Genomic DNA, 27110 nt, shown 5'->3' on the forward strand with positions numbered 1-27110 from the left:
TTCTCTGATACAGGTTTAATATGACCATATGTACATGTTCTTCTGACTTAATTTGATAAGGTCACATGTGGTCATTTTTTATTAACATGATTAATTTATTTATTGGTTTGTGCCTTATGATTGTGCTGGGAAGCTAGGGTTTATGCTTCCCAATAGGTTCTATATATGGGTGTTATCTGTTTGCCCATAGAAGTTACCAAGACATTCAATGTTAGCACTTGCACTCAAAATGAGGTACTCATGGCAAACTGATGATTTATAAAATGGAATAGCTTAGAGCTAGGCATTCCTGTTCTATATAACATGGAGTTAACTCAGAGCAGGGTACAACCTGGCTTTTCATACTAGAGTTCTTCAATTTAACTTTAAAATCATTAATAGCTTCACAAGGTGAAATACAATTGCCTAAAGAAACTAACACAGAAGGATTAAACAACTTTAAAACTTATTCTCATAATTTGAGAGGAAACGTTTATATGAAATAATGGAAGGAATAAGATTTCGATTTGGAATAACTCTTTCTTTGCAAGTATGTGAACTCTTCTGTTTTGAGATCTACATTATGAATTCCAGTTTCAAGTATAATACAGGAAGGATTATTGCCAAATGGACTAATATATGCTATTGCTTGAGGAGACTCTCAGGATGAAAAATGCCATTATTATTATACATTGAGAATATAAAATTCTCAATTATATAATTTGTAATAATTCTAAATATACTTGATCAAGAGAATTCCTTGCATCTCATTAAAGTAATTATAGGAATTTGTGAATGTTGCCAATGATTTATCATTTGTCTTGACTACATTTTTGATGAATACACAAATTAAAAAATTAGAAGCCCATCTACTTTATTTAGTTGAAAAATATGTATTTAGAATTTGCATTGAACACACTTAATATCCAATGAAGTTTTAAAATTTTGCATTTACTTATCTTCTTCTGTTTCAGTATCTAACAAGGTGATATAAAGCAAACATTCTCACTTTTTGATTTCATATACAATGATTATGATTTAATTGATTAACATTTCATTTGTATTTCAGAATGTTGCTGGCACATTAGAATTTCAACCAGAAGAAAGATATAAATACATTTTTGTCAACATCACTGATAATTCTATCCCTGAACTGGAAAAATCTTTTAAAGTTGAGTTGTTAAACCTGGAGGGAGGAGGTAAGACTGACAATTTAAAAAAACATCAAATATATGCTTTTCCACATACTGTGGTGACAGCAGATTCCATTAAAGAAGTTTCTTTGAATTAACCTTACTTTTTTTCTTTTAATGAATGAATTACTTTCTCTATGAAATTTTAGTTATTACTTTTATAAATTAATATTCAACTCAATTTTCTGTAACCTTTGGTTAGTTCTCAGTAATATCTCAATTTATTATATGATATATTATATGAATACCACATATTGTATTATTCAGTTCACTTTTATTACGCTTTGATCTTTCCCTAAAGTATCATGAGGTTTTAGAACAAAATAGTACACTTATTCTAAATCACCAAATTATAATTGTCATACTAACTGCCCCTAAAACTACCCTTTTTCTTTCTTCCCTTTTGAATTTTCATAATAGCCCTATTAAAGCTATTTCCACATATAAAACATATAAAAACAAAGGTCATTAATACCTTATTCTCAATCTGATATTCAGAAAGTTCTAATTTTTCAGAGATTTTTTGAGTTAAAACATATTACATATCATGTGCATCCAAGTGAGGCTATTTGTTATATTTAGCTGAGTTATTTACATGCTTCTTTACACAAGTATTAATGTGTGTGATTATCAGGGGCTGCTAGGGTTGTTATAGAATACATGTGGTATGCATTGTATTACCTTTGTAAGTATAAGAAATTGAGATTTGTAGGGTATTCACCAGCACAATCCCTTTCATTACAAAACCTGGTATTATTGTATCATTATTACCATCATCTGCATCATCTATATGAAGAGAGTAATGTTGTATAAGCTATCCAAAGGTAGAGATTGGGTAGCATAGATATATTAAAATTGTCTTTTTGTATAAATAAGGACTTAGGATAAGTATGCAAAACCTTTCCTATGTTCCCAAAGGCCAGGGAAAAGCAACAGAGTCTGAGCCAGTGTTTGGAAATAAGGCAGTGATTAAATAAACAGTGCCTCAGCTTGGTGAATGCATGAAGTAGTAAAAATGTCCTGGATGACCTCTGGCAGGTGGCATATAAAAATGCCAGCTTTGCTTGCTCTCCAGAGACAAGTCCCCACATCTTCAAATCATTAATAAAAAATAAACAAAAAATATTTGAGAAATTTCCCTTTGTATCATTTAGAATTAGAAATACTCATCTACTTAAAAGAAAGAATGTTAGTGGCTGTACCCAATACTAATTAATAATGAAACATCAAATATTCCCCTTCTTTGTGTGCTGAGTCTCAAACCTAGGACCTCGAATGTCAGGCAAGTGCTTTACCATGACTTTCAGCTCCAACCCCAAACATCAGATATTCTTGAGATGATATTTATGATCATATCGATATTTGTGTTTTTCCGTAGAAACTTTCCTTCAGGTCTCTCGAATATATATTGTTACATAGTAATTGAGCAGGAATTCTCATTTGAAAACGAATCTTGAAGTTTCTTAATAAACAATAGTGGCAGGGAATCTACTTTTTCTCAGTGAATTAGGATTGCAGGAAAAGGTATCCAAACAATGACTCCTAGACTCATTCACACTTAGGGACTGCTTACTAATCTAATTGTAAAATAGCTTGTGGAGCTAAATTCTTTCAAAGTTCAGGAAGCAGTTCTTATTCCATACTGTTTTTTTCTCTAAAATGATTCTACATAAGTAGCCACAGTCAGACTAGATGTTTTATGCTAACCAAAATATATGTGGTGCTGAACTTTATACCTGTTTCTTATGACTCCTATATAATCATGTAGAAGTGAGAGCAAGGCCTAGATAGCTGCTGGGAATCCATTTTGCTTCTTACGTCTGTAAGATGGTTGTAGGTCCTGGGTGCTATAAGTTTCCAACTCTATTGAGGAAAAACAGAGAACAAGGTTGACCTTAAACTTGCCTGTCAACCAAGTATATTGGCAGGAGCACATATGTATAGCTGTGGTTTTGCTTTTCTTATTCTGTTTTTTTTTTTTATTGCTATTATCACTGCCCTTTCCATCATCTTTGTAAACATTTGGCAAATATAATGGTTGGCATATAAGATGTATTGGATCAAAGGTGTATAACTGCTTAATCTTTATTATGATCCTTATATATTGCCAAGGTATTTTATGTTTTTATCATGTTTTATATTATTTGATTTTACAATATTTCTATTACTTTACAATATTTCTGTCAAAGACAGGACTTTTTGCAGGTGAGAAAACTGAGATGCCACAGAGTTTAGTGTACTGCTGATGGTTTTAAAATGGGGATCTTTCACAACCAGGGCTGAAGTAGAATGTTTGTCTATTTATCTCCACAATGTCAGTGGCAAGAGGGTGAACAAGACTGAGACAGGGATTTGAATGTGTGGAAGCGAAATGTTTGAGGCATTTCCCAAATTTTGAATTGGTGGTTCTGAGTGGCAAGATGACTGTCACAGGCATATAGGACAAGATATATGTTTACAACACAAACACACACACACACACACACACACACACACACACACACTTCCCCCCCGCCCCAATACTAGTGATTGAATACAGGGGTGCTCTACCTCCAGCTACATCCCTATCCCTTTTATTTCATTTGGAGACAGGGTCTTCCTAAATTACCAAGGATGGTCTCCAATGTATGTTCTTGCCTCAGCCTCCCAAGCAGCTGAGGTTATGGGCATGTGCTGCTGAGCCTGGTTAATATTCATATGAATAGTTTTTAAAATGTTAGAAAGCAATTTACATTGTTGTAAATAGGTGAAATTTTAAAAGTAGAATCATTTAAATGGTTGGAAGTGGGAAATGTCAATCATAATTTCCATGGAGCATTTCCTGAAACCATGAAAAAAGTTTTGATAATTTGGTAGTATGACAGATGCTACGCATTATCTTTCAAAATGACCTGTATTCTGTGCAAGAATGACTATCATCAGATGATTGTTACTTCATTTTCCTCTTTGCTTGATATTTTTAAGAGCTCTTGTTTTTTCTCATTGTGTCAATGTGTGTTGTGTGGGTTGTGTCTTTGTGTCTCTCCTGTGAAGTGACTGAACTCTTTAGGGTTGATGGCAGTGGTAGTGGTGATGGGGACATGGAATTCTTCCTTCCAACTATTCACAAACGTGGTAAGCAGCTGTTCCAAGGTTCTTTACTAGTATATATTTTTATTTTCACTTATTTTTCTCGTTTTGGAAACAAAATTACTAATCACTCCTCCGTGCTTTGGTAATGGACACTGAACCCATGGCCTTGTTAATGTTAGGCAAATACTCTACTACTGAGCTACAACCCTGGTTCTTTTTAACTTTGATTTTGATATAGGGTTTCACTAGATTGCCCAGGTTGGCCTTGAACTTGCAATCCTCCTGCCTTAGTCTCCCACGTTGCTGGTATTACAGGCATCCACCACTGTGTTTGGTAGTACTGAAATCTTTATTGGCACCAACTAAGTGTAGGTCCTTCACATATTTTATCTCATTGACTGTCAAAGCATCTTTATGACATGTTATTGGCTCTAGGTTTTAGTTATCCAGCTGGAAAGTGATGTAGTCAGAATCATATCGATGTCTGATTCTGATGCCCAGGCTTTCCTCCCTGTATGAACTTACTACAATTTCCTGATTCTGATTGGAGAGTTTTGTTTGAATGTTATTTATAAAAATGATGGTTAAAAAATTTAAGGTAGTTTTTGCCAGGCACACTGGCACATGCCTGTAATTCCAGTGGCTTGTTGAGTTCAAAGTCAGCCTCAGCAACAGTGAGGCCCTAAGCAACTCAGTGAGACCCTGTCTCTAAATGAAATACAAAAAAGGGCTGGGGATATGGCTCAGTGGTAGAATATCCCTGAGTTCAATCCCCAGTACCAAAAAAAAAAAAAAGAGTTTTGAATACCTAAAAAGAGGTAAGTAGAACACTTGTAATTTCATGTTAAATGTATCACATTTACTTTCTGTAAAAAAAGAACCATGAGTCTTTATATGTAACATTTGATCAAAACAAATGGGAAAAAGAAGTTAGGAAGGAAATAGATAAGGAGAATAAATTATCAATTAATGGGGGATAATTGAAAAGAAGATGTCTTTTCAAGTAGATTCATATACAAACATGATTCAGCTTTTTACCTCAAATATTTTTACATATGTGGATAGATGTTTAGAATAATTTTGTTTAGAATGTTTAGAAAGAGAGCACTTTCTAACCCTCAAATGTTCATTTTTCCAATGTCAGAACTCATATTCCTTTTCCTCATTTCTAACTTCCATCAATGTATCACATAACCTGTACATATAGCTACTGTATTATTTTTAGAATTGTTCATTTTCTTGTCTGCAAACATTAATAAAACATAAAGAGTGAAAATGGGTATTAGGAAAACTTTAAATTCTTCCTCAGATCTTAGCATGTTCTATTTGGGATCAGAGAGACAAATCAATATTATAATATGATGCAAAAAATAGAATCAGAGTTAATGCACATTTGAAACCAAGAATCTGTTTAGTCCAGTTGACTAAAATCATAGTGAAACTACTGTTTCATAAAGGTTAGAGTAATTCTGGCTCATGTTCTTTTGAGGTCAGCAAAGGTCGTGAGAGACCTTCCTCATATACACTGTGTGAAAGAATGTTCTCTTTCACAGAGACGAAAAAGTAAAACAAGTTTTCCTTATTTATCTCCAAGAGCGTATGCAGCACTTGTATATCACATTGGTGCCAAAGTAGAGAAAGGTCATAAAACATGAATATGTGTGGCAACCATTTGTGTCTGCCTTTCTTTCTAAAACAAATTATGTGTTCAGTCAAAGCAACAGCTCTTTCATGAAGTTATTTCTTGGCTTTTCCTGTTGTTTGTCAATTACTGATTAACATTCTTTTATTTTTGCTGTTCATTGGAACTTGTTCATGCAGCCAGTCTAGGAGTGGCTTCCCAGATTCTAGTGACAATAGCAGCCTCTGACCATGCTCACGGTGTGTTTGAATTTAGCCCGGAGTCACTCTTTGTCAATGGAACGGAACCAGAAGACGGATATAGCACTGTTATGTTAAATGTGAGTACTCCATTCCTACATACATTCTTTTCTTAATTGTTTTATTCTCTTATGAAGGTGTGTTTTATGCTTTCTTTTTTGTGTGTAGGTAAAAATGAATGAAGCTATAATGTGGACATTATGAATTGTTAATTGAGTATTCATTTGGCATTTGTGTTTATGTTTAATTTTTCATAAGACTATTTTTCTGAGATTACCTCACACTTCAAAGAATATAATGGAGTGTACTCCAAGTATTTAACTTGCACAGATTTTAGTATTAGTTCAAGCAGGCTGTGATAACAAACATGTCCAAAATCTTTAGTACAACCAAAATTTATTTTTCACTCATGGTATATGTCCAACTTAAATTGAAAAGGGTCTCTGATCGTAAGTCACTTTGGGGACCATGGATTACAGTTGGCTATATCCCAGCCTTCATAAAAGAGACAAGAAATGTGGGTGTTGAGAACTGCATACTGACCTTATAGCTTCTTTGTGAATTGGATTAAATCATTTCTACTTAGATTTCTATGGTTAAAGAAGGTGCATGGCCATACCTAATGTCATTGGGTGAAGTGCCTTCTATTTTGTCTCTTACTCAGAAGGAAGGAAAATCCAAAACATTTGTGAATACCAATAATAATAATAACAATTCTATTTGATATGTGTGTATGTCCACTCTGCTTTGTTGTAAAGAAATTAAGAAGTGTTCTTTTGCTTAATGACTCAGCTTCCTCAGCCTTTGTACAAATAATTAAGCACACTAACTCAAACATGTTTGTTTTTGAGTTATTGTATTTCTTTATTATTGTGGCATGTCTTGATTAAATTTTTGTGGAATTAATTTAGCAAGTTTAGAAATAGAAACTACCTAGGAAAGAAAAAAAATTAAGGGAGTGGATCACATTTTTATAAAACTGCTGTCCAGAATTTAACACTATTTTATCTACATAAACATTATTTGGGGAAATAAGGAATAATTTTTGATTTTTAATATATTGATAAAAGCATTTCTTGCCTCTTAAATGTATTGTATTATACTGAGTCAAGCATGTTTTTGTATTTGCTATATCAAAGATGAAAAAAATATGACTTCTCTTAAAAATGATTTTTTTGACCAGTTTTTCAGAAAAATCGCACCCATCTGTGTTATGTACAATGAAGAATACACCATGTTTTGCAGTAAATGTTAAAACTTTCAAGAGGACTTGCTTAAATATAATAAGTTTGTAGTCACATTTTGTTCATTACTGTTATATATTATAACTCCATCTGAGATACAGCTAAAATTTAGGCAGAAGTTAAAAATTTTCCATCAACTTGTGATTTCATGTAACAATAACTTTTTAAATACTTTCTGTACGACTCTCTGAGATTCTTCAGAGATGCATAATGTATGGTCCCTGACTTCAATAATCTTATAATCTTGGGAATTTATGTAAAGTTAAAATTTATTATGCACTTGTCATTACGTACTTGTAAACATCTAGGTCAATGGTTTCAATTTCTCTTTTGAAACATTTTAATACTCTATTTTGCAGGTTATGAGGAGTCATGGAGCTCTGTCTCTAGTGACTTTGCATTGGAACATAGACTCTGATCCTGATGGGGATCTTGCCTTCACCTCTGGCAACATCACCTTTGAGATTGGTCAGAGGAGTGCCCATATCACAGTGGAAATATTGCCGGATGAAGATCCAGAGCTGGATAAGGCATTCTCTGTGTCAATCCTGAGTGTCTCCAGTGGTTCTTTGGGAGTTCATACTAGTGCCACATTAACAATTTTGGCTAGTGATGATCCTTATGGGGTATTCATTTTTTCTGAGAAGAATAGACCTATTGAAGTTGAGGAAGCAACCCAGAACATCACATTATCAATAATAAGGCTGAAAGGCCTTATGGGAAAAGTTATGATCTCTTATGCTACAGTAGATGATATGAAAAAACTACCTTATTTTCCACCTCATTTAGCCAGAGCAAGTCAAGGAAGAGACTATATATCAGCTTCTGGATTTGCTGTTTTTGGATCTAATCAGACTGAGGCCACAATAACTATTTCAATTTTGGATGATGATGAACCAGAAAGGTCGGAGTCTGTGTTTATTGAACTATTCAATTCTACTTTAATAGAGAAAGTGCAGGATCGCCCAAGTAAGTATGCATTAGTGTGCTGCCAAAATAATGAATTTTTAGAATTGGTTATAACAGAAAATTTTATAAAAATAGTAAGCTCTCACTTTGAAAAGATCATCTTATAGAAGTTTATCTGTAAGACAACTGGATGTGGAATACATTTTTTTCTTAGAAATCATGTTTTAGAAGTCAGTTACATTCCAAGATTTTAGAAGCTTCTGTATAATCTGTGTAATCTACTACTACTATTATACTATTACACTTGTAGTTTCAAAGCATTCTGGAATCTCTCCGGTGAGTCCAGGGCTAATCCTAGTAACAAGAGCCTGAGATCCCTTCACCTTGATCCACTTTTGGGAAATTCATTAACCCACCAAAGCTCTTTTTATTGACAAGAAACATGTATGAAGGAAGGGGACAGGGCTGTGTAGAGGTAGGAATTGTGAAAATTTGTGGAATAACTTAGGCTAAAATGTAAGATTCTAAGATTAGCATATTGACTTAGCTTAAAATGTAAGATTCAAAGTCAGTATGTAAAGCTCTTTACAAGTAAGTTTCTTCCCCTGAGTCTCAACACCAGTATGAATGTATTATGTATGGGAAGCCACATTCTTTACCACAATGAATGTAATTGTAGTCCAGGGTTATAGAGGAAATTTACAATTGCTAACATTAAATCTTAAAATTACAGCCAAGGTTAAAAATTCTTACACAATACCCCTCACTTTTTAAAAAGCTGGAATAGTTATAATAACAGAGAAATTAAAATAATAATTAGCCTTATTAAGTAAAAATTAGAGAATGCACTCTGGTTTTTGAGCACAAGCGTATCAAAATAGAAATAAAACCAAAAGGGATTATTGCACATCATAGTGGTCAGGAGTTGTGTGTGTTGGTGTCAGATAACTTATTTTTAAATTTATAATAATAAGCTATTGGACATAATTGTCTAAAGTTCCAGTTTCCCTATTTATAATACAGATGTATTATAGGGATTAAATATGAGCAAATATGCAAAAATTAATATAATAACTGGCACAAGGTAAACATTATCAATAAATATCAGCAATTATTAATAATAAAGTGTTATATATATGAAGAGTATCTGTGTGCTATGGGAGAGGAGAAACAATCAATGTATATTTTATGTTTTCTCTGTTCCCAGAACCATGCAGCATACTTCTGCATAGCTATAATGTAGGATAAAGAAAGAACAGTTAAGTGCAAGTCTGTGACAGTGACTCAATTTTTTTTTTAATTTTTAAAATTTCATCTTTTTAGTTATACATGACAGTAGGATGTATTTTGACATATCATACATAATGGAGTAAACATCCCATTCTTGTGGTTGTATATGATGTGGAGTTATGCTGGTCATGTATTTATACATGAGCATAAGAAAATTATGTCTGATTCATTGTACTATCTTTTCTATTACCATTCCCCCCTTTCCCCATTCCCCTTTGGTTAATCCAGTGAACCTTCACTCCTCCCTTCCCTGTTGCCTAGAGTCAACATCTGCATGACAGAGAGAATATTCTGCCTTAGTTTTTTGGGGATTGACTTATTTCACTTACCATGATAGTATCTAGTTCTATCCATTTGCTGGCAAATGCCATAATTTAATTCTTCTTTATGGCTGAGTAGAATTCCATTGTGTGTATGTGCCAGCAGTTGAGGGTTATGCAGGGTGAGATATAGGGGTCTAATTTTGTTTTATTACGTATGTATTTCCAGATTTCCCAGCATCATTTGTTAAAGAAGTTCTCTTTTCTCTAATGTATATTCATGGTGACTTTGTCTAATATGAAATGTCTGTATTTATATGGGATTGTCTCTGTGTCTTCTATTCTGTACCATTGGTTTTCATGTCTGCTTTTGTGCCAATACCATGGTGTTTTGTTACTGTAGCTCTGTAGTATAATTTAAGGTCTGGTATTGTCATGCGTCTGGCTATACTTTTCTTGCTAAGAACTGCCTTGGTTATTCTGGGATTCTTATTTTTCCAAATGAACTTCAGGACTGCTTTTTCTATTTCTATAAAGAATGTTATCAGAATTTTAATAAGAATTGCATTAAATCTGTTTAATGCTTTTGGTAGTATGGCTATTTTGAACAATATTAATTCTGCCTATCCAAGAACATGGGAGATTTTTCCTTCTTCTAAGTTCTTCTTCAATTTCTTTCTTTAGTGCTCTGTAGTTTTCATTGAAGCTATTGTGAATGGGGTAGTTTTCCTAATTTCTCTTTTAGTTGATTCATCACTGATATATAGGAACACAATTGATTTCTAGGTGTTAATTTTATATCCTGACATTTTGCTGATTTTATTTATGAGTTCTAAAAGTTTTCTGGTGGATATCTTTGGGTCTTTCAAATGTAGAGTCATGTCATCAGCAAAGAGGGATAGTTTAAGTTCTTCTTTTCCTATTTGTATCCTTTTTTTTTTCTTTCTTCTAATTACTGTGGCTGGAGTTTCTTGAACTATATTGAATAGGAGTGGTGAAAGAGGCCATCCCTGTCTTGTTCCAGTTTTTAGAAGGAATGCTTTCAATTTTTCTTCATTTAGAATGATGTTGGCCTTGGATTTGGCATATATAGCTTTTACAATGTTGAGGTATGTTCCCACTTTCCCTAGTTTTTCTAGTGTTTTGAACACAAATGTGTGCTCTATTTTGTCAAATGCTTTTTCTGCATCTATTGATATAATCATGTGATTCTTGACTTTATGTCTGTTGATGTGATGAATTACATTTATTGATTTCTGTATGTTGAATCAATCTTGTATCCCTGGGCTGAATCCCACTTGATGATGGTGCACCATCTTTTAAATATGTTTTTGTATGCAATTTGTGAGTATTTTATTAAGAATTTTTGTGTCTATATTCATCAGGGATATTGGTCTGAAATTTTCTTTCCTTGATGTGTCTTTGTCTGGTTTGGTATCAACGTGATACTAGCATCATAGACTGAGTTTGGAAGCGTTCCCTCTTTTGAAAAATAAGTATTTTTAAAATTTCATTCCTGATTTCTTCTCTTATCCATTCATCATTCAATAGTGTATTATTCAGTTTCCAGGTGTTAGAGTAGCTTCTATTTATTATTTTATCTTTGGTTTCTAATTTCATTCCATTATGATCTGATAGGATGCAAGGTATTATCTCTATTTTTTGTTTTTGCTAAGAGTTGCATTGTGGGCATAAGCTATGGTCTATTTCAGAGAAGGATCCGTGTGCTGCTGAAAAGAAAATATACTCAGTCATTGATGGATGAAATATTCTATACATGCCTGTAAAGTCTAAATTATTAATCATATTTTTTAGTTCTATACCTTCTTTGTTTGGTTTTTGTTTGGAGGATCTATTGAGTAATGAAAGAGGTGTGTTAAAGTCACCCAGTATTATTTTGTTGTGGTCTATTTGCTTCTTGAATTTGAGAAGGGTTTGTTTGATGTACATAGATGCTCCATTGTTTGTGGCATAAATATTTACACTTATTATGTCTTGTTGATGTATAATTCCTTTAAGCAGTATGAAATATCCTTCTTTGTATCTTGCGATTAACTTTGGCTTGCAGTCCACTTTATGTGATATGAGGATAGCAACCCCTGCTTGTTTATGAGATCTATATGAATGATATGTTTTCCCTTCTTTTAGCCTTCAGTCTGTGGATGTCTTTACCTATGAAGTAAGTCTTTTTGGAGATGGCATATTGTAGGGCCTTTTATAAAAAAACCCAATCTTCCAGTCTATGTTTTTTGGTTGATGAGTTTAGTTCATTTACATTCCGCATTATTATTGAGATATGATAGTTACTCCCTGTAGTTTTGATTTACTTCTGGTTTTTAATTAGAATTTGTTTCTCCATGATTCAGTGTTCTTTTAGTGTAGTTCCTCCCTTTGCTTGTTTTCATTTTTGTTTTTCATTTCTTCTTCATAGAATATCACATTGAGTATGTTTTGTAGTGTAGGTTTTCTAGTTGTAAATTCTTTCAATTTTTGCTTATCAGGGAAAGTTTTTATTTCATCATCAATTCTGAAGCTTAATTTTGCTGGGTATAGTATTCTTGACTGGCTTCCACTTTCTTTCAGAGCTTGGTACATATTTTTCCAAGACCTCCCAGCTTTGAGGGTCTGAGTTGAGAAATCATCTGAGATCTGGATTGGTTTCCCTATAATGTTACCTGTCATCTTATCTGGCAACATTTAAAATTCTTTTCTTATTTTTATCCTTATCCCTATGTATGTTAGGCATTTTCATAATAATGTGCCTTAATGAGGGTAATTTTGTATATTTGTGGTCCTGTAATCCTCCTGTATTTGATTTTATATTTCATTCATTAGTTTTGGAAATTTTCTGATATTATTTCACTGAAAAGATTGTGCATTCCTTTTGTTTGTATCTCCCAGCCTTTATTTATCCCAATAAATCTTTATTTATTCAGGTTATCCCATATTTCTTGAAAGTTCTATTCATGGTCTCTTGATATTTTTTTCTCTAGAGTCAACTTTGTTTTCAAGATTATATTTTGTCTTCATTGTATGAAATTCTATCTTCCAAGTGATTTAGTCTGTTGGTGATGCTTTTAATTTTATTTTTAATTTGGAATTGATATCTTCATTTTGAATATTTCTGCTGTTTTGTTGTTGTTGTTGTTTCAGAATCTTTATTCCTTTATTGAAGTGATCTATCACTTCCTATATTTTCTCTCTGACTTCACTCCTTATTCAGTCCTTTACTTCACACATCAGTTTAACTATCTACCTTTTGAACTCCTTTTCTGACATTTCCTCCACTGTGGTGTCAATGGATTCTATTATTGGAGTATCTCAGTTTGTTTGGGACGATTTGCTCCTTGCTTTTTCATGTTGTTTGTGTGTCCACCCTTCTAACAGTATGGATCTGAGGCAGTAGAGTTTCTGCCCGCTGGATTTATGGTATCCCTGAAGGTTTCCAGAACCTCACTCTTTAGGGGAAGACAAATAATAACAACAACCAATGCAAACAATATACAACATTAAACCAAATGGTTTCTATTATGATGTCTATAGTGTTAATTATCACAATAAACAGAAATGATGTGATCAGCTGTTGTCTACAATGAAAACAGCAAGTTTGCAAAAGGGTTTTCCATTTCAAATGGTGGACAGGGGGAGAACAGAAGCGATATAGAATGTGATGGTTATGAGGGAGGAGGAAAGAAGATAGATGTAAAAAACTGAGTGAAAGAGAGAACAATAGAGATAGGCTGTTAGTGGAAGAAAAGAGAGAATCAAGCAGAACAGGTAAGAGAAAATACATATGTATATGTAAAGTAAAAATTTTTTAAAAATGAAAGAATACAAAACAAAACTCCTAGTCCTCAAAAAACTGACCCATGAAAAATGACTGCCTTCAGAAATGCTCACTGAGAAGCTGCTGTCTGCTTTCTTGGTTTCATGCCACAGAACAGTCAGGAAAGAAATCTCCTTTATTCTGTCATCTTATAAACTTGCTGATGACTCAAATTTTAGTAGACAAATCAGTGTAGGGCCTGCTAGGATCTTTGCTGCTCTATTCTAAGTATAATCATCAACTTCCATGAGAGGAGCAGCTGTTAGCACCTGCACCCGAGTGCAGGGCAGGGTGCCCAGTGGTGGAGAGCCAGGTCAGGTAGCAGATATGGTGGGGATCATAAATAGGAAATAAGAAAACGAGGCCAGCCATTTAGTACACCTCCTCATTGTGTCTGATAGGCACTAGTAGAGGATCTTACATGAGTTCTTCAACTTCTTTATGCCTGATTCCTAATCTGCTGAATAATATATATCTATCCCTGAATTTATCTGTCTCGGCAGATGAATGGATAAGAAAATATGGTACAGGGGAGATTATTCGACTCTCAAAGAGAATGAAATCCTGCTATTTGTGGCAAAATGGATGGAACTGGAGAACTTTATCAAAAGTGAAATAAGCCAGGCACAGAAAGATAAATACTGCATATTCTCACTTATGTGAAGAAGCTAAATATGTTGATCTCAAAAAAGAGAGTAGATGGCTAGAGTGATTATTACAGGCTAGGAAAGGTAGTAGGAAGTGAAGAGAGAGGGAAGTTGGATTATAGGTATTCAAATACAGTTAGATGGTAGGAGTAAATTCTGGTGTTCTGTAGTGCAGTGGGGTGATTGGAGTCTGCAGCTGGTCTTTGAGCTCAAGGAACTTAGAAGGAAATGCCTTTTCTACTCAGTTTCATAACCAGAGTGTTGTTTTTCTGTAGTGGCATGATGATGAACTAAATAGAAGCACATAATTCTGTAGGCTCATTATGACTTGTAATATCATGTAAATTGATGATTAATTATACTTGAACCATTTCACTGCTTTTTCAGAAGTTTCCAATACTTATTAAAAATACTTGTGTAGGGTAATCTTTCCTTTGCCAAGCTTTTATATGAAGAAAAATCTCCCTAGATTGTAAGATGCAAGAGAGCAGGGATTTTCTATTTATTTTTGTATTTCCAATGTCTAGTTTAATGGTGGTGCATATACAGATTTAAATCCTTTGAGATATAAATAGTAGAGAGAGACATCTGGCTGATGCAGTTTTATTGAGGCTTCTTGATGACTTTTAACCCATTTTAAGAAATTTGATATATTAGCTTTTCTTCTCTTTTAGTTCCAAATTCTCCATGCCTGGGACCTAAGGTAGAAACTGTAGCCCATCTAATTATCCTTGCCAACGACAATGCATTTGGAACCCTTCAGCTTTCAGCGCCAGTGGTTCGAGTGACAGAAAATCATGTTGGACCCATTATCAATGTGACTAGAACAGGAGGAGCATTTGCAGATGTTTCTGTGAAGTTTAAAGCTGTGCCAATAACTGCAGTAGCTGGTAAGAAAAGATATCTAAGGAGCAGCGAAGTGTTTTAAAGGGTCTTGTGTCTGGATTAACAAAGCCACATAAGGACATAATTCTAAAAATCAACTAGAAAGCATCAGTACTCTTGTGTCTGTTTAGATACCAATCTAGAAATTTTACATATCTGTGACTCCAAATTCGTAGAATTCATGAAAAAACACTGGTAAAATTGTACCAAAATTCAAAAGTTATGACAGCTGAAGTATGCACAAGCCAATGAAAAGTAAACTAAGGATGTCATTGGCTTTCTCTGAATTTTTTTCCTTTTTTTGAAAGGGTTTCATGTGTAAATGACTACTAAGGAATGCAGGAAAAAATGAGTAGCCATTAATTTTGGTTCTTTGGAGTAGGCTTATCTGCCATTATCTTACTTGTTTATTTATGAAGAATATGGAAGAGACAATGGTTAGCATTATTTTATGTATAAGCAGAATGATTTGACTGCCAAATGCACACATTTGGAGACTGCCGGAGATCCAGAATTTAGAGGGAGATTTGCCCAATAACAGTTCAGTTAGAATTCTAGTGTTCACTCAAAGGAACAGGAGTGTGAATGAGGGGGATATGATGCCTGATTTAAAACATAAATCATCTGAACATGATTCTTGCTAAAAAAAAGAAAAGACAACAAGCCTGAGCTGGGGCTGTACTTCAGTGGCAAAGAACTTGCCTAGCATGTGTGAGGCACTGGGTTTGATCCAAGAAAGTGGGCCCAAATCTCCATCATGTCAGATTAGTCCCTGACTTTCTTAATAAGACTCCTATAGTACAAGAATTAAAACCAAGAATCAATAAATGGGATGGAGTCAAACTAAAAAGCTTCTTCTTAGCGAAAGAAACAATCAGAGAGGTGAATAGAGAGCCTACAGAATGGGGGCAAATTTTACCACAAGCACATCAGATAGAAAACTAATCTCTAGGATATATAAAGTACTCAAAAACCTTACCATCAAAAAACCCATAAGTAACCCAGTTAATAAATGGGCCAAGGAACTGAAGAGACACTTCTCAGAAGAGGATATACAATCAATCAATAAACATATGAAAAAATGTTCAATATCTCTAGCAATTAGAGAAATGCAAATCGAAACTACTCTAAGATTTCATCTCACTCCAGTCAGAATGGCAGCTGTCAAGAATACAAACAACAATTAGTGTTGGTGAGGATGTGGGGAAGAAGGCACACTCATTCATTGCTGGTGGGACTATAAATTGATGCAGCTAATCTGGAAAGCAGTATGGAGATTCCTTGGAAAACTTGGAATGGAACCACCATTTGACCCAGCTATCCCACTCCTCAGTTTATACCCAAAGGACTTAAAAACAGCATACTACAGGGACACAGCCATATCAATGTTTATAACAGCACAATTCACAATAGTTAAAATGTGGAACCAACCCAGATGCCCTTCAGTAGATGAATGGATAGGGAAACTTTGGTATATATACAGAGTGGAACATTACTCAGCATTAAAAGAGAATAAACTCATGGCATTTGCAGGTAAATGCATGGAATTGGAGAATATAATGCCAAGTAAAGCAAGCCAATCCCAAAATACCAAAGGCTGAATGTTTTCTTTGATATGAGGTTGCTGACTCATAATGGTGACGGGGGCAGAGGATGGGAGGAATGTTGGAACTTTAGATAGAGCAAAGGGGAGGGAGGGGAAGGGAGGGAGCAAGAGGGTAGGAATGATAGTGGAATGAGTTAGACATCATTACCCTAAGTACATGTATGCAGAAGCGAATGGTGTGAAAATACTTTGTGTACAATTAGTGATTTAAAAAATTATTCTATGTGTAATGTGAAATGAATTGCATTCTGCCATCATGTATAACAGAGTAGAATAAATAAATAATTTAAAATAAATAAATAAATAAATAAAATGAAGGCATTCTGTCCATCTTCAAAAAAAGAAAAAGGAAAAACAAGCCAGGCTTACCTCATCTGTGCACATTAGAGGATGCACGGACCTAAGAATGCCTCTAGACAACCTCATTTATTGACAGGTGGGGGGAATTAGTGTTCTGAGGAGTTAGCCTGTAGGATCCAAAGGGAATCTCCCTCCTTTCCTTATCCAGTGCTTGTTTTCTTGCCACCCTGAGCAATACTCAGCAGCAGCTTTTTATCCAGCTTTGTAGGAAAGTTTGTCTTTTCCAGCTGTATCACTGAAGATGCTAACATGCTGTTTCTGCAATAGTATAGTTTATTTCCCCAGTGAAACTGGAATTCTAGTTCTTTTCTTTGTTCTAAAGTATTGTACTCTTTTTTTTTTTTTGTAGAGAAGGAACCATGTTATGGTAATGATTGTCTATCTCACTCTAAAGAGAGAGAAGGAAGGAGGGAGGGAGAGAATCAATCTATAGTAAAGTATATAAGCATCTTCCTGAAAATGAAGACATGAAGTTGAACAACCTTAAGAAGTTTTTTCCATTATCTTATGATATTATCAAATCCAACTTCTATTAGTTTTAGAAAACTTTGTTTAGAATAGATACAGTTAATATCCTCGAAAATGTCTCCCCAAGTATACCATAAAGTTTGGGGTAAATTTTGTTTCCCTAATGTTTGGAATGTTTATCATATTCTGAATAAGTGTTAACATTTTGCTTTTTGTCCTTGCAGGTGAAGATTACAGTATAGCTTCATCAGATGTGGTCTTGCTAGAAGGGGAAACCAGTAAAGCTGTGCCAATATACATAATTAACGACATCTACCCTGAACTGGAAGAATCTTTCCTTGTGCAGCTGCTGAATCAAACAACAGGAGGAGCGAAACTAGGGGCTTTGACAGAGGCTGTCATTATTATTGAGGCTTCTGATGACCCCTATGGATTATTTGGTAATTGGGCTTGTTTGCATCTCTCTTTTACTTGTTTGTATAAGTCAAGTATAATGGCCATTTCTTTTCTGTAGAGACTCAGAATTGATTTGATTAAGTGTCCTTTTTTAACTTGATTATTAGTGATACATAGGACCCCTATGTAGACTGACAGGCATGGATAGTAATTTTTTATAAAAGTAAGTAAATCACCCCTTAACATAGAGATGGAAATCACAAATTTTTAGCTTTTTTGTTCAGATTTGGTTCCCAGATGCATTTTGTGAGTCTTAGGTAATTCTTTTAAAAATTAATTTGTAGAAATTGCCACTCAGATCTGACTTTCTGGGCTTTCCTGATAAGTAGGAAAACCTGGCAACATCAAGCCCCCCTTTCCTGCATAGTATCAGTCATGGGAGCAAATAGCAACTACCCCTGGCCACCAGGCAGGCCGTTTGTATAGTTAGCCACAGTTCCCACTGGATTATTTCACTCATGGCTGGTATATACATGACCCCTGTTGACATCTCACTTTATGATTTCTGTTGTTAGCACAATGAAAAATAACGGTTGGAAACTTTGGCAGGCCTGACAAAGTTGTGTCACAGCATGGTACCCTGCTTTTATGGGATGTAGCTACTTAGGTAGCTTAGGGGGAGAAAGAATCCACTGTAGAAGGGTCCTTGTTAGTTCTGTGTTGACTTAGTTATACTTTTTATCTGTCTTCCCTCCAGGTTTTCAGATTACTAAACTTATTGTAGAGGAACCTGAGTTTAACTCAGTGAAGGTAAACCTGCCAATAATTCGAAATTCTGGGACACTCGGCAATGTTACTATTGAGTGGGTTGCCACCATTAATGGACAGCTTGCTACTGGCGACCTGCGAGTTGTCTCAGGTAATGTGACCTTTGCCCCTGGGGAAACCATTCAAACCTTGTTGTTAGAGGTCCTGGCTGACGACGTTCCGGAGATTGAAGAGGTGAGAGGAATGGCTAGTATAGAATGACACTGTAAATTGTGCCTTGTCTTATAGTGACTAGAACAGATGACTCTGGCTATGACATTTTAGAGAGGATGTCAGATAAATTATTTCTGCAAGGATGTTCAAAGTATGGTAGGATAAAAGTGATCTTTACAAATAACAAGAGGAGGAATATTCTAGAAATAGATTTTGTCTACATAAGATTTTATTAGTATACGATTTTTTTGTGCAATTACATTGTATTTTTCAATATAATGGTGTTAAATAATTAAAAAATATATAAAACTATGTACATTTTTTTTCTACATTTGTTTTTATTAATTTGTATTCATGGTCTCTTTTGGCTTGGATGCAAGCCAATCTTTTTTAAGTGTAGATTTTGACTTTCCACTCTTCATTTATTATTCTTCAACTATTATTGAGAGTTTACTATCTAACTGCATCATTCTTACTCTAATTTCAGAGCTTATTTAACAAATAAGCTCGGTAATTTTCCTGTTTTATATTTTTCATGATGAAGAAGCAATGTGGCAACTAAAATTAGAGTCTCAGTGGGAAAGCTGATTCATCCATCACTAACATATTGTCTGAAGATAATTTTATTTTATGAAATTCAAGTATTACTAAAGCTTATACCTCATAAAAGTATTATATTAGCATTTATTCTTTAATAGTATTACATTTTATAGGAGTCCATAGAATTTCTCTTGAATGCGAATCATAATTCAATTCTAAAATATTATTCATTTATATTTAGAAAACATTTCTCTTTCCTTCTTTCTAAAGGTTGCAATACAATATGATGTTTTTTTTCCTATAAGATTTGTCAGAATTTCCATTCAGGATAACATGGGAAATAAAGCATAATAGATTTAACTTTGAGCTAAAATGCATATGCAATATTTCCCCTCAATAAAAAGGTATAGGACATAAAAGTCATATCATTGAAATGATAAACATAAATAGGAATCTTAAAATTGATTTTTATGATTATAAAACTGAATATTAAGGAATTTAAACAGCCTGTATTTCTTATGTATAATCATGCTCTGTTATTAAGTGGATAATGAATTATTCTATTCCAAGCTGGGTTTGCAAATGTTTTGGGGGAGTTTTCTTTGAGTCCATTTATACGTAGTCCATTTTATTTTTATGCTTGTATGGATATGTTTGCTGATTTTTTTACCTGCATCATTCTTACTCTAATTTCAGAGCTGGGATGCTGTTAAGGAAGTTTTCACTCTATTTTTAGGTTATCCAAGTACAACTAACTGATGCCTCTGGTGGAGGTACTATTGGGTTAGATCCAGTGGCAAATATTATTATTCCTGCCAATGATAATCCATATGGCACAGTAGCCTTTGTTCAGTCAGTTTATCGTGTTCAAGAGCCTCTGGAAAGAAGTTCCTGTGCTAACATCACTGTCAGGCGAAGGTATATGAGGTGGCTTCTTGCATCTTGGGAGTGATGGGAATTATGGGTGGTGAAGAAGGATCCTTCTACAATTAAACAGTTTGGATTTGATGGTTTTTCCATATTATAATTTATTTTATAGGTTAATGTGTTGGTTGAATTATGTTTATTAATAAAATGATCCATCATACTTATACCTGTTGTTAGTGAAATGAATAGTAGATTATACACCTTTGTGTTTTCTAATCTCATAAATTTATTACTTATATCTACTGTATGTAGAACTTAAATGCAACTTTAAGTTAAAGAACACTCAGATTTTGTTTGAAGTGCTTGATTTTCAGATTCTGTTTTTTTCCTGCATTTCTTTTTGAAGGCAGCATAGTTTACACTGAGCTCCTTTAGGAACAGATAATGTAGGATTGAGGGACCTTACAGCAAGTCATTACATTTCTTCCAAATGTACTGTTACTATTGTTATCTTCAGTAAAATCTAGTAATTAAAACTCATTTTGTAATTCTGCTTGGAAATTCTGAAATTGATACCATTTGCATATCTTGCAAGATATTTTCATAGCTCAATTAAAAAGTAAACATTATTAAAAATCATTGTTTGATTGAAAACTAGCAAAAGTTCCCTACCTAAGAAAAAAATGTTGAAAGACATGCAATTAGGAAGCACGTTGTGTTTGTATTATTATTTTAAACATAAAAAAAAGAAAAACCACAATCAGCACTGCTCTTTTGTTTGTGCAATATGCAGATGACTTTAAGTGCTTAACCTGTCTTAATTGTCCCTCCATCTTTTAGTGGAGGGCACTTTGGGCAGCTGTTGTTGTTCTACAGTACTTCCGACATTGATGTAGTGGCTCTTGCAGTTGAGGAAGGCGAAGATTTACTTTCCTACTATGAATCACCAATTCAAGGGGTGCCTGACCCACTTTGGAGAACTTGGGTGAATGTCTCTGCAGCAGGGGAGCCCCAGTACACCTGTGCCACTCTGTGTCTCAAAGAACATGCTTGCTCGGCGTTTTCATTTTTCAGTGCTTCTGAGGGTCCTCAGTGTTTTTGGATGACATCCTCCATCAACCCATCTGTCAATCATTCAGACTTCTGGACCTACAGGAAAAACATGACCAGGGTAGCATCTCTTTTTAGTGGTCAAGCTGTGGCTGGTAGTGACTATGAGCCTGTGACAAGGCAGTGGGCCACAATGCTGGAAGGTGATGAAATTGCAAACCTCACAGTTTCTATTCTTCCTGATGATTTTCCAGAGATGGATGAGAGTTTCCTAATTTCTCTCCTTGAAGTTCATCTCATGAACATCACAGCCACTTTTGAAAATCAGCCAACCATTGGACAGCCAAATACTTCTACAATTACCATAGCACTAAATGGTGATGCCTTTGGAGTGTTTGTGATTTATAGTATTAGTCCCAATACCTCTGAAGATGGCTTGTTTGTCGAAGTTCAGGAGCAGCCTCAGACCTCAGTGGAGCTGGTGATCCACAGGACAGGAGGCAGCTTAGGTCAGGTGACTGTTGAATGGCGTGTTGTTGGTGGAACAGCTACTGAAGGTTTAGATTTTATAGGTGCTGGAGACATTCTGACTTTTGCTGAAGGTGAGTCATGGTTCTAAATGGATTTCAGTTTTCCCTGGTAAGGTCATTAGAGTCAATTTTTTGGATAATGTTCAAGACAACTCTTGCTAATATGTGTATTCCTGTACGCATATTCTTGCTAACTTGTAGAAGTATCGTATGGTTTTGAAAAAAATAGTACTTGGTTAGCTTATTGATTGATGTGACATATTTAGGCAGACATGACCCTGCATGTATCTTTTTAGTTATTGAATAGTATAGTTTATTGATTATAGTGTTTATCGATTTTCAGGGAATATGTGAATTTTATTCATTTATCCACGATAGCAATGCCTTTAGAGGCAACCATAAGGTAGGTTTTAATTTTGTAAGAAAAATTACAAGAATGTTATGTACTTAAAACCACTATATGGGTAAGCAATAATACCTAGGCAAAGTGTGAGCATTTTCAAATACACTAGACAAGTCAGGATAAGTCGTCAATGAAAATAACTTAAAAGTTAAATAGCATAAAATTTGGTGACCACATTCACATTAAATTAAACGGTGTAAATTAATCTATAATTCTGTTCTTAAACTTAGGTGGGATTTAAAAATTTTATCAGTATTATAATTATATATAATATGGTCAACAAATTAGAATTAGGGTCAGATTCACTGATTTTTTTAAGGACTAGTCAAGCATCTAATATTTAAGATCAGAAAAGTTCATATGTTTAAAATAGTTTAATTGGTGGCTGGGGTTGTGGCTCAGTGGTACAGCGCTTGCTTAGCATGAGTGAGGCACTGGGTTTGATTCCCAGAACCACATTAAAAAAAAAAAAACATAAAAAACTAAATAAACAAAACAAAGGTTTTTAGTTTTATTGGGTGTGGGAAAGTTTTTACTGAAATCATTGTTGAAATCCTGCTTTGGGCAATTATAGACTCCATAAAATTTTTTTAATACAGTGTTTTCCTGATTGAAAAAGTGGTGACTACTCATAAGATCCTCACAATATGCAATGAAGTGAAGGAAATAAATCTTTAAAAATTTTTTTTTTTAGTTGTAGTCTGACATAATACCTTTATTTTATTTATTTATTTTTATGTAGTGCTGAGGATCGAGCCCAATGCCTCACAAATGCTAGGCATTTGCTCTGCAACTGAGCCACCACCCCAGCCTGGAAATAAATCTTAATTCATAGTTCCATATCTAGGATCAGCCCATTATATCTGTTGTTTAACTTTTTAACACAGACACTTTTTTTCATAAACTAGATAGGGGTATGGTACGGGCATCCTTTGAAAAGGTAAACTTTTTGAAGCATCTAATCAGCACTATGTTTTATAATATGGTTTTAAAATAGTAGAAAACATTTTCATAATGGCTTAGCAAATGATTTGGGGAATAGGGGAATATGATGTAATTGATGGAAGGGGGTAGTTTGGTAATTGATAACATTTTCCCCTTGTTTCAAAAGAAATAATGAAAATGTAATGAGGACAGAGTGGTGATAAAAATTTAGATTTTCTGTTGGCTCTGCAAACTACAAAGAAAGTTATCATACAGAGTAATAGCATTATATAAATTATTATTTTCTTGAATTGTAATTTTTGCATCACACAAAATGGACTATATTTCATAGCCGTCTTAGATTATTAGATAATATCTACTGTCTTGAGGCAATTTCAACACTGCATCAGGGTCAGGAGGGAAAGAACATCAGCATTTAATTTGCTTTCTCCTAACTTTTCTTTTTTACTCTCTTTTATCCTCTTCCCAGAGTGGGGAGGAAGTAAATTGGGACATCATGGGCTGAACCACAGATGCAGTATTTGCTTTTAGGTTGCTCACTGGTGCCCTATCTACTACTGGGATCCTAGATCAAATTGCAAAGCAAATTACTAGGCCCCTCTGGCCATCCTGCCTCCCTTTGAATTTATTTTCTGCCTGCTTCCCACAGTGCTCTACATCCTAGAAGTTGGTACTTGACATTGTCTAATTACCCAAAGACTTACCTTATTCATGCTGGTTCTTTTACTCAGTATTTGTCATCCATTTCCTGCCCCCGTCCTATTCTGCCATTTTGATCACAATTCCCTGTGTGCTTCTGGTTTTTCAGGGAGGTGTTAGGTTGAATACCTGATTAAAAATGTCCCACAATAATGCCAGAATGAGAATGAGACCCCATTGTCTTTAAAGGAACTGTTCTTAGATATAAAATGCTTTTAAAGCTTATTCTCTACTTAGGTCATTGTTCTTTAAAGACCAGGAAATAAAGCTATGATTCTTTGAAATAATTCTACCCTTTAACTTTTTAGTAACTCAGAATGTTCTTTTCTACACATTAATGAGTATTTATGGTGCTTTATGTGTAAAAAAAAATAGAGAGATGAACAAAGAAAATTTGATTTTAATGGTGTGAATATTGCCCCAAATACTGAGCTATTATAATGAACTCACATTATTTTTTACTTCACTTTTTAAGGTAGAGATTATTTGGGGCCTTTTTGAGTTCTCTACATTGGTGATTTTCTTAACTTTGGTTTTTAATTCCATTAATATTTTTTTTTATAGGTGAAACCAAAAAGACAGCCATTTTAACCATTCTGGATGATTCTGATCCAGAGGATGATGAAAGCATCATAGTTAGTTTGGTGTACACTGAAGGAGGAAGTAGAATTTTGCCCAGTTCCGACACTGTGAGAGTGAACATTTTGGCCAATGACAATGTGGCAGGAATTGTTAGCTTTCAGACTGCTTCCAGATCTGTCATTGGTCATGAAGGTGGGTTCTTTTTTCTGAGCACATTCATTTTCTTTTCTATGGGTATCATTTTTTGCCTAGTGTTTTAAAGCTTGTGATTTTTTTCCTTTAATTATTTTGTTGAACTGTGTGTTTTCATCCAAGCGGGACCTGTTTGGGAGGAGGCTTAGTGAACTGCTTAACTAGATGTAGGAGGCTTATAGAATGATACTGTGTTCCAGCTTGCCACTCTCCACTGGTGTGGGATGTCCAGGTTTTTCATCTGTTAAATGGCAAAATATTACTTATTTCACAGGTTTCTTCATGAGGATTAAGTGAGCTAATAAGTATAAAGTGCTTGGCACAGTTCTTGGCAAATATAGTATATGCTTTTTAGTAGCTATTACTATGAAACAGTGAAATATTGGCTCCCTGTTAAAAACAAGTACTAGATTAAAATCAGTGAACATTTTAGCCTTGATTTTATATTGTTTTTGTATGTTTTATAAAGAGTGCCAAACTGGAAAATCTTATGTAATATCTATATTTTTTTTGTCTTGAAATACTGTAATTTTCTTGAATCTTTATTTTTTATTGCATATCATATATAGGCTAATTTTTGTGTTTTAGATATTACAACTGTTTTGTTTTGTTTGTCTTTGAATAAGCCTCTTTTGAGATTCAAAAAAAATTTACAGATTGTTTCAGCACATAGTTTGTATTTGGAATTAAAAAATAATTTTATCTTAAAGAATTAAGAAATAAAAAGGATATAGATCATGTATATGGATCTCTACAGATGAGAAAACAAAGCTGAGAAATCAAATGACTTGACAAGGTCAAATAACTAATTTGTGACTGTGCTAGAAACTGAATGCATTTCAGTGTTTACCATCTGCCTCCTTAGTATATTCTCCCAACTTGCAAGTTTATTGAACTTATCTGTGCAAATGTTTGAGCCATTTTCTGACACTCTTTACTATTGTTAATGGTTTAGAATTGCATGTTGTCTTAGCAACACTGATTAAGAGTGACTAACAAATTGCCATAAACCCAATCTAAAGACAAATCGTTAACTATCAAAAATTTTTTTTGTAACATAGTAGAATAAAATGTCACTGCTGGGATAGTTAATATTAATGACAACAAGAATATTTATGGGGTATTTTCTGTGTGATAGTTGTTCCACATCAGTTATTTCACTTCATTTTAGCAGCAGTCCTATGAACTGGGTATAATTGAATACACAAGATTTTTACATAAGGAAATTGAATTGGAGATCAGAGGTGGAGCTTTAAACCCAGCTACACTGGATCCAAAGCCCACACTACAGTGCACCTTGTGAGGAGAGACTGTTTTGTTTGAATTTGTATTTGCTGCAGAACCTGACAATGCAAGGATTTTTGATAAACATGTTAAGTGATTTTAATTGAAAGAGTAATGAATGTGAGTAGTAATGTCCATGTGAAAGGAAGAATTTGGTAAGAGACTTTATTTCTATCTCAGAGATAGAAGTTGAATTTTCAAATAGTTGAAATCAGGAAAATACAATCTTTGGGAACATAGGAGAAAACAAGTTATCAAGGATGTAATCATGTAGAACAGCAAGCTAAGATACTGGGAAAGTAATCGCTCAGAGGACCAAGAGGGTCAGAAGAAACTAGGGAGAAATGTTCACCAATTACCAGAATAAGGAAGTAATCAATGGGTCTCATACTAATGTAACCAACAAGTAAGATTTTCAAGTGGGCTAGAGAAAATAGTAGCAGCTCTGGATGGATTATAAAGAAAAATTGGGGATAGAAAGATGATATCTAAGGATAAACTAAAGGATGTAGTGGCCTTTGGGGAGTGCCCTCAAAGCAGGGTCCTCGGACTGGGGTTGTGGCTCAGTGGTAGAACGATTGCCTAACGTGTGTGAGGCACTGGGTTCTATCCTCAGCACTATATAAAAATAAATAAATAAAATAAAGGGATTGTGTCCATCTACAACTAAAAAAAAAAAAAAAGCAGTGTCCTCATGTCCTCAGGCCTATTTCCGTTCACAGAATGCTAATGGTCTATGATGAGATAAACTTTTACACCAGTTTCACTTTGCTTTGATATCCAGAAGCATTATCTATGGGCTTGTATTCCATGTGTTCTCTTTTTAAAAATACCTTTATTTTGTTTATTTATTTATTTTTATGTGGTGCTGGAGATGGAACCTAGTGCCTCACACATGCTAGACAAGCGCTCTGCCACTGAGCTACAACCCCAGCCTTTTTATAGTATAAAATTTTGAGAAGCACTGCTCTTTGGCCCTGAGAACAAGGAAAGGAGCAACATTGGAGAAAATAAATTAAAG

General features: G+C 34.4%; 1 protein-coding gene across 1 annotated transcript in view; it reads left to right on the forward strand.

Moving 5' to 3' along the window:
- Positions 1-27110, forward strand: part of Adgrv1 (adhesion G protein-coupled receptor V1) — a 509007-nt gene that overhangs the window by 66325 nt on the left and 415572 nt on the right. The window contains exons 25-34 of the mRNA XM_077795043.1: positions 1049-1178; positions 4206-4286; positions 6066-6205; positions 7729-8338; positions 14976-15191; positions 17845-18060; positions 18774-19018; positions 20274-20455; positions 21245-22056; positions 24596-24805. Of these exons, the coding sequence (XP_077651169.1) occupies positions 1049-1178; positions 4206-4286; positions 6066-6205; positions 7729-8338; positions 14976-15191; positions 17845-18060; positions 18774-19018; positions 20274-20455; positions 21245-22056; positions 24596-24805 (2842 nt within the window). The remainder of the gene's footprint in view (positions 1-1048; positions 1179-4205; positions 4287-6065; positions 6206-7728; positions 8339-14975; positions 15192-17844; positions 18061-18773; positions 19019-20273; positions 20456-21244; positions 22057-24595; positions 24806-27110) is intronic.

This window comes from Urocitellus parryii, chromosome 1 (genome assembly GCF_045843805.1).
Source record: "Urocitellus parryii isolate mUroPar1 chromosome 1, mUroPar1.hap1, whole genome shotgun sequence".
In the NCBI taxonomy this organism is placed as follows: Eukaryota; Metazoa; Chordata; class Mammalia; order Rodentia; family Sciuridae; genus Urocitellus; species Urocitellus parryii.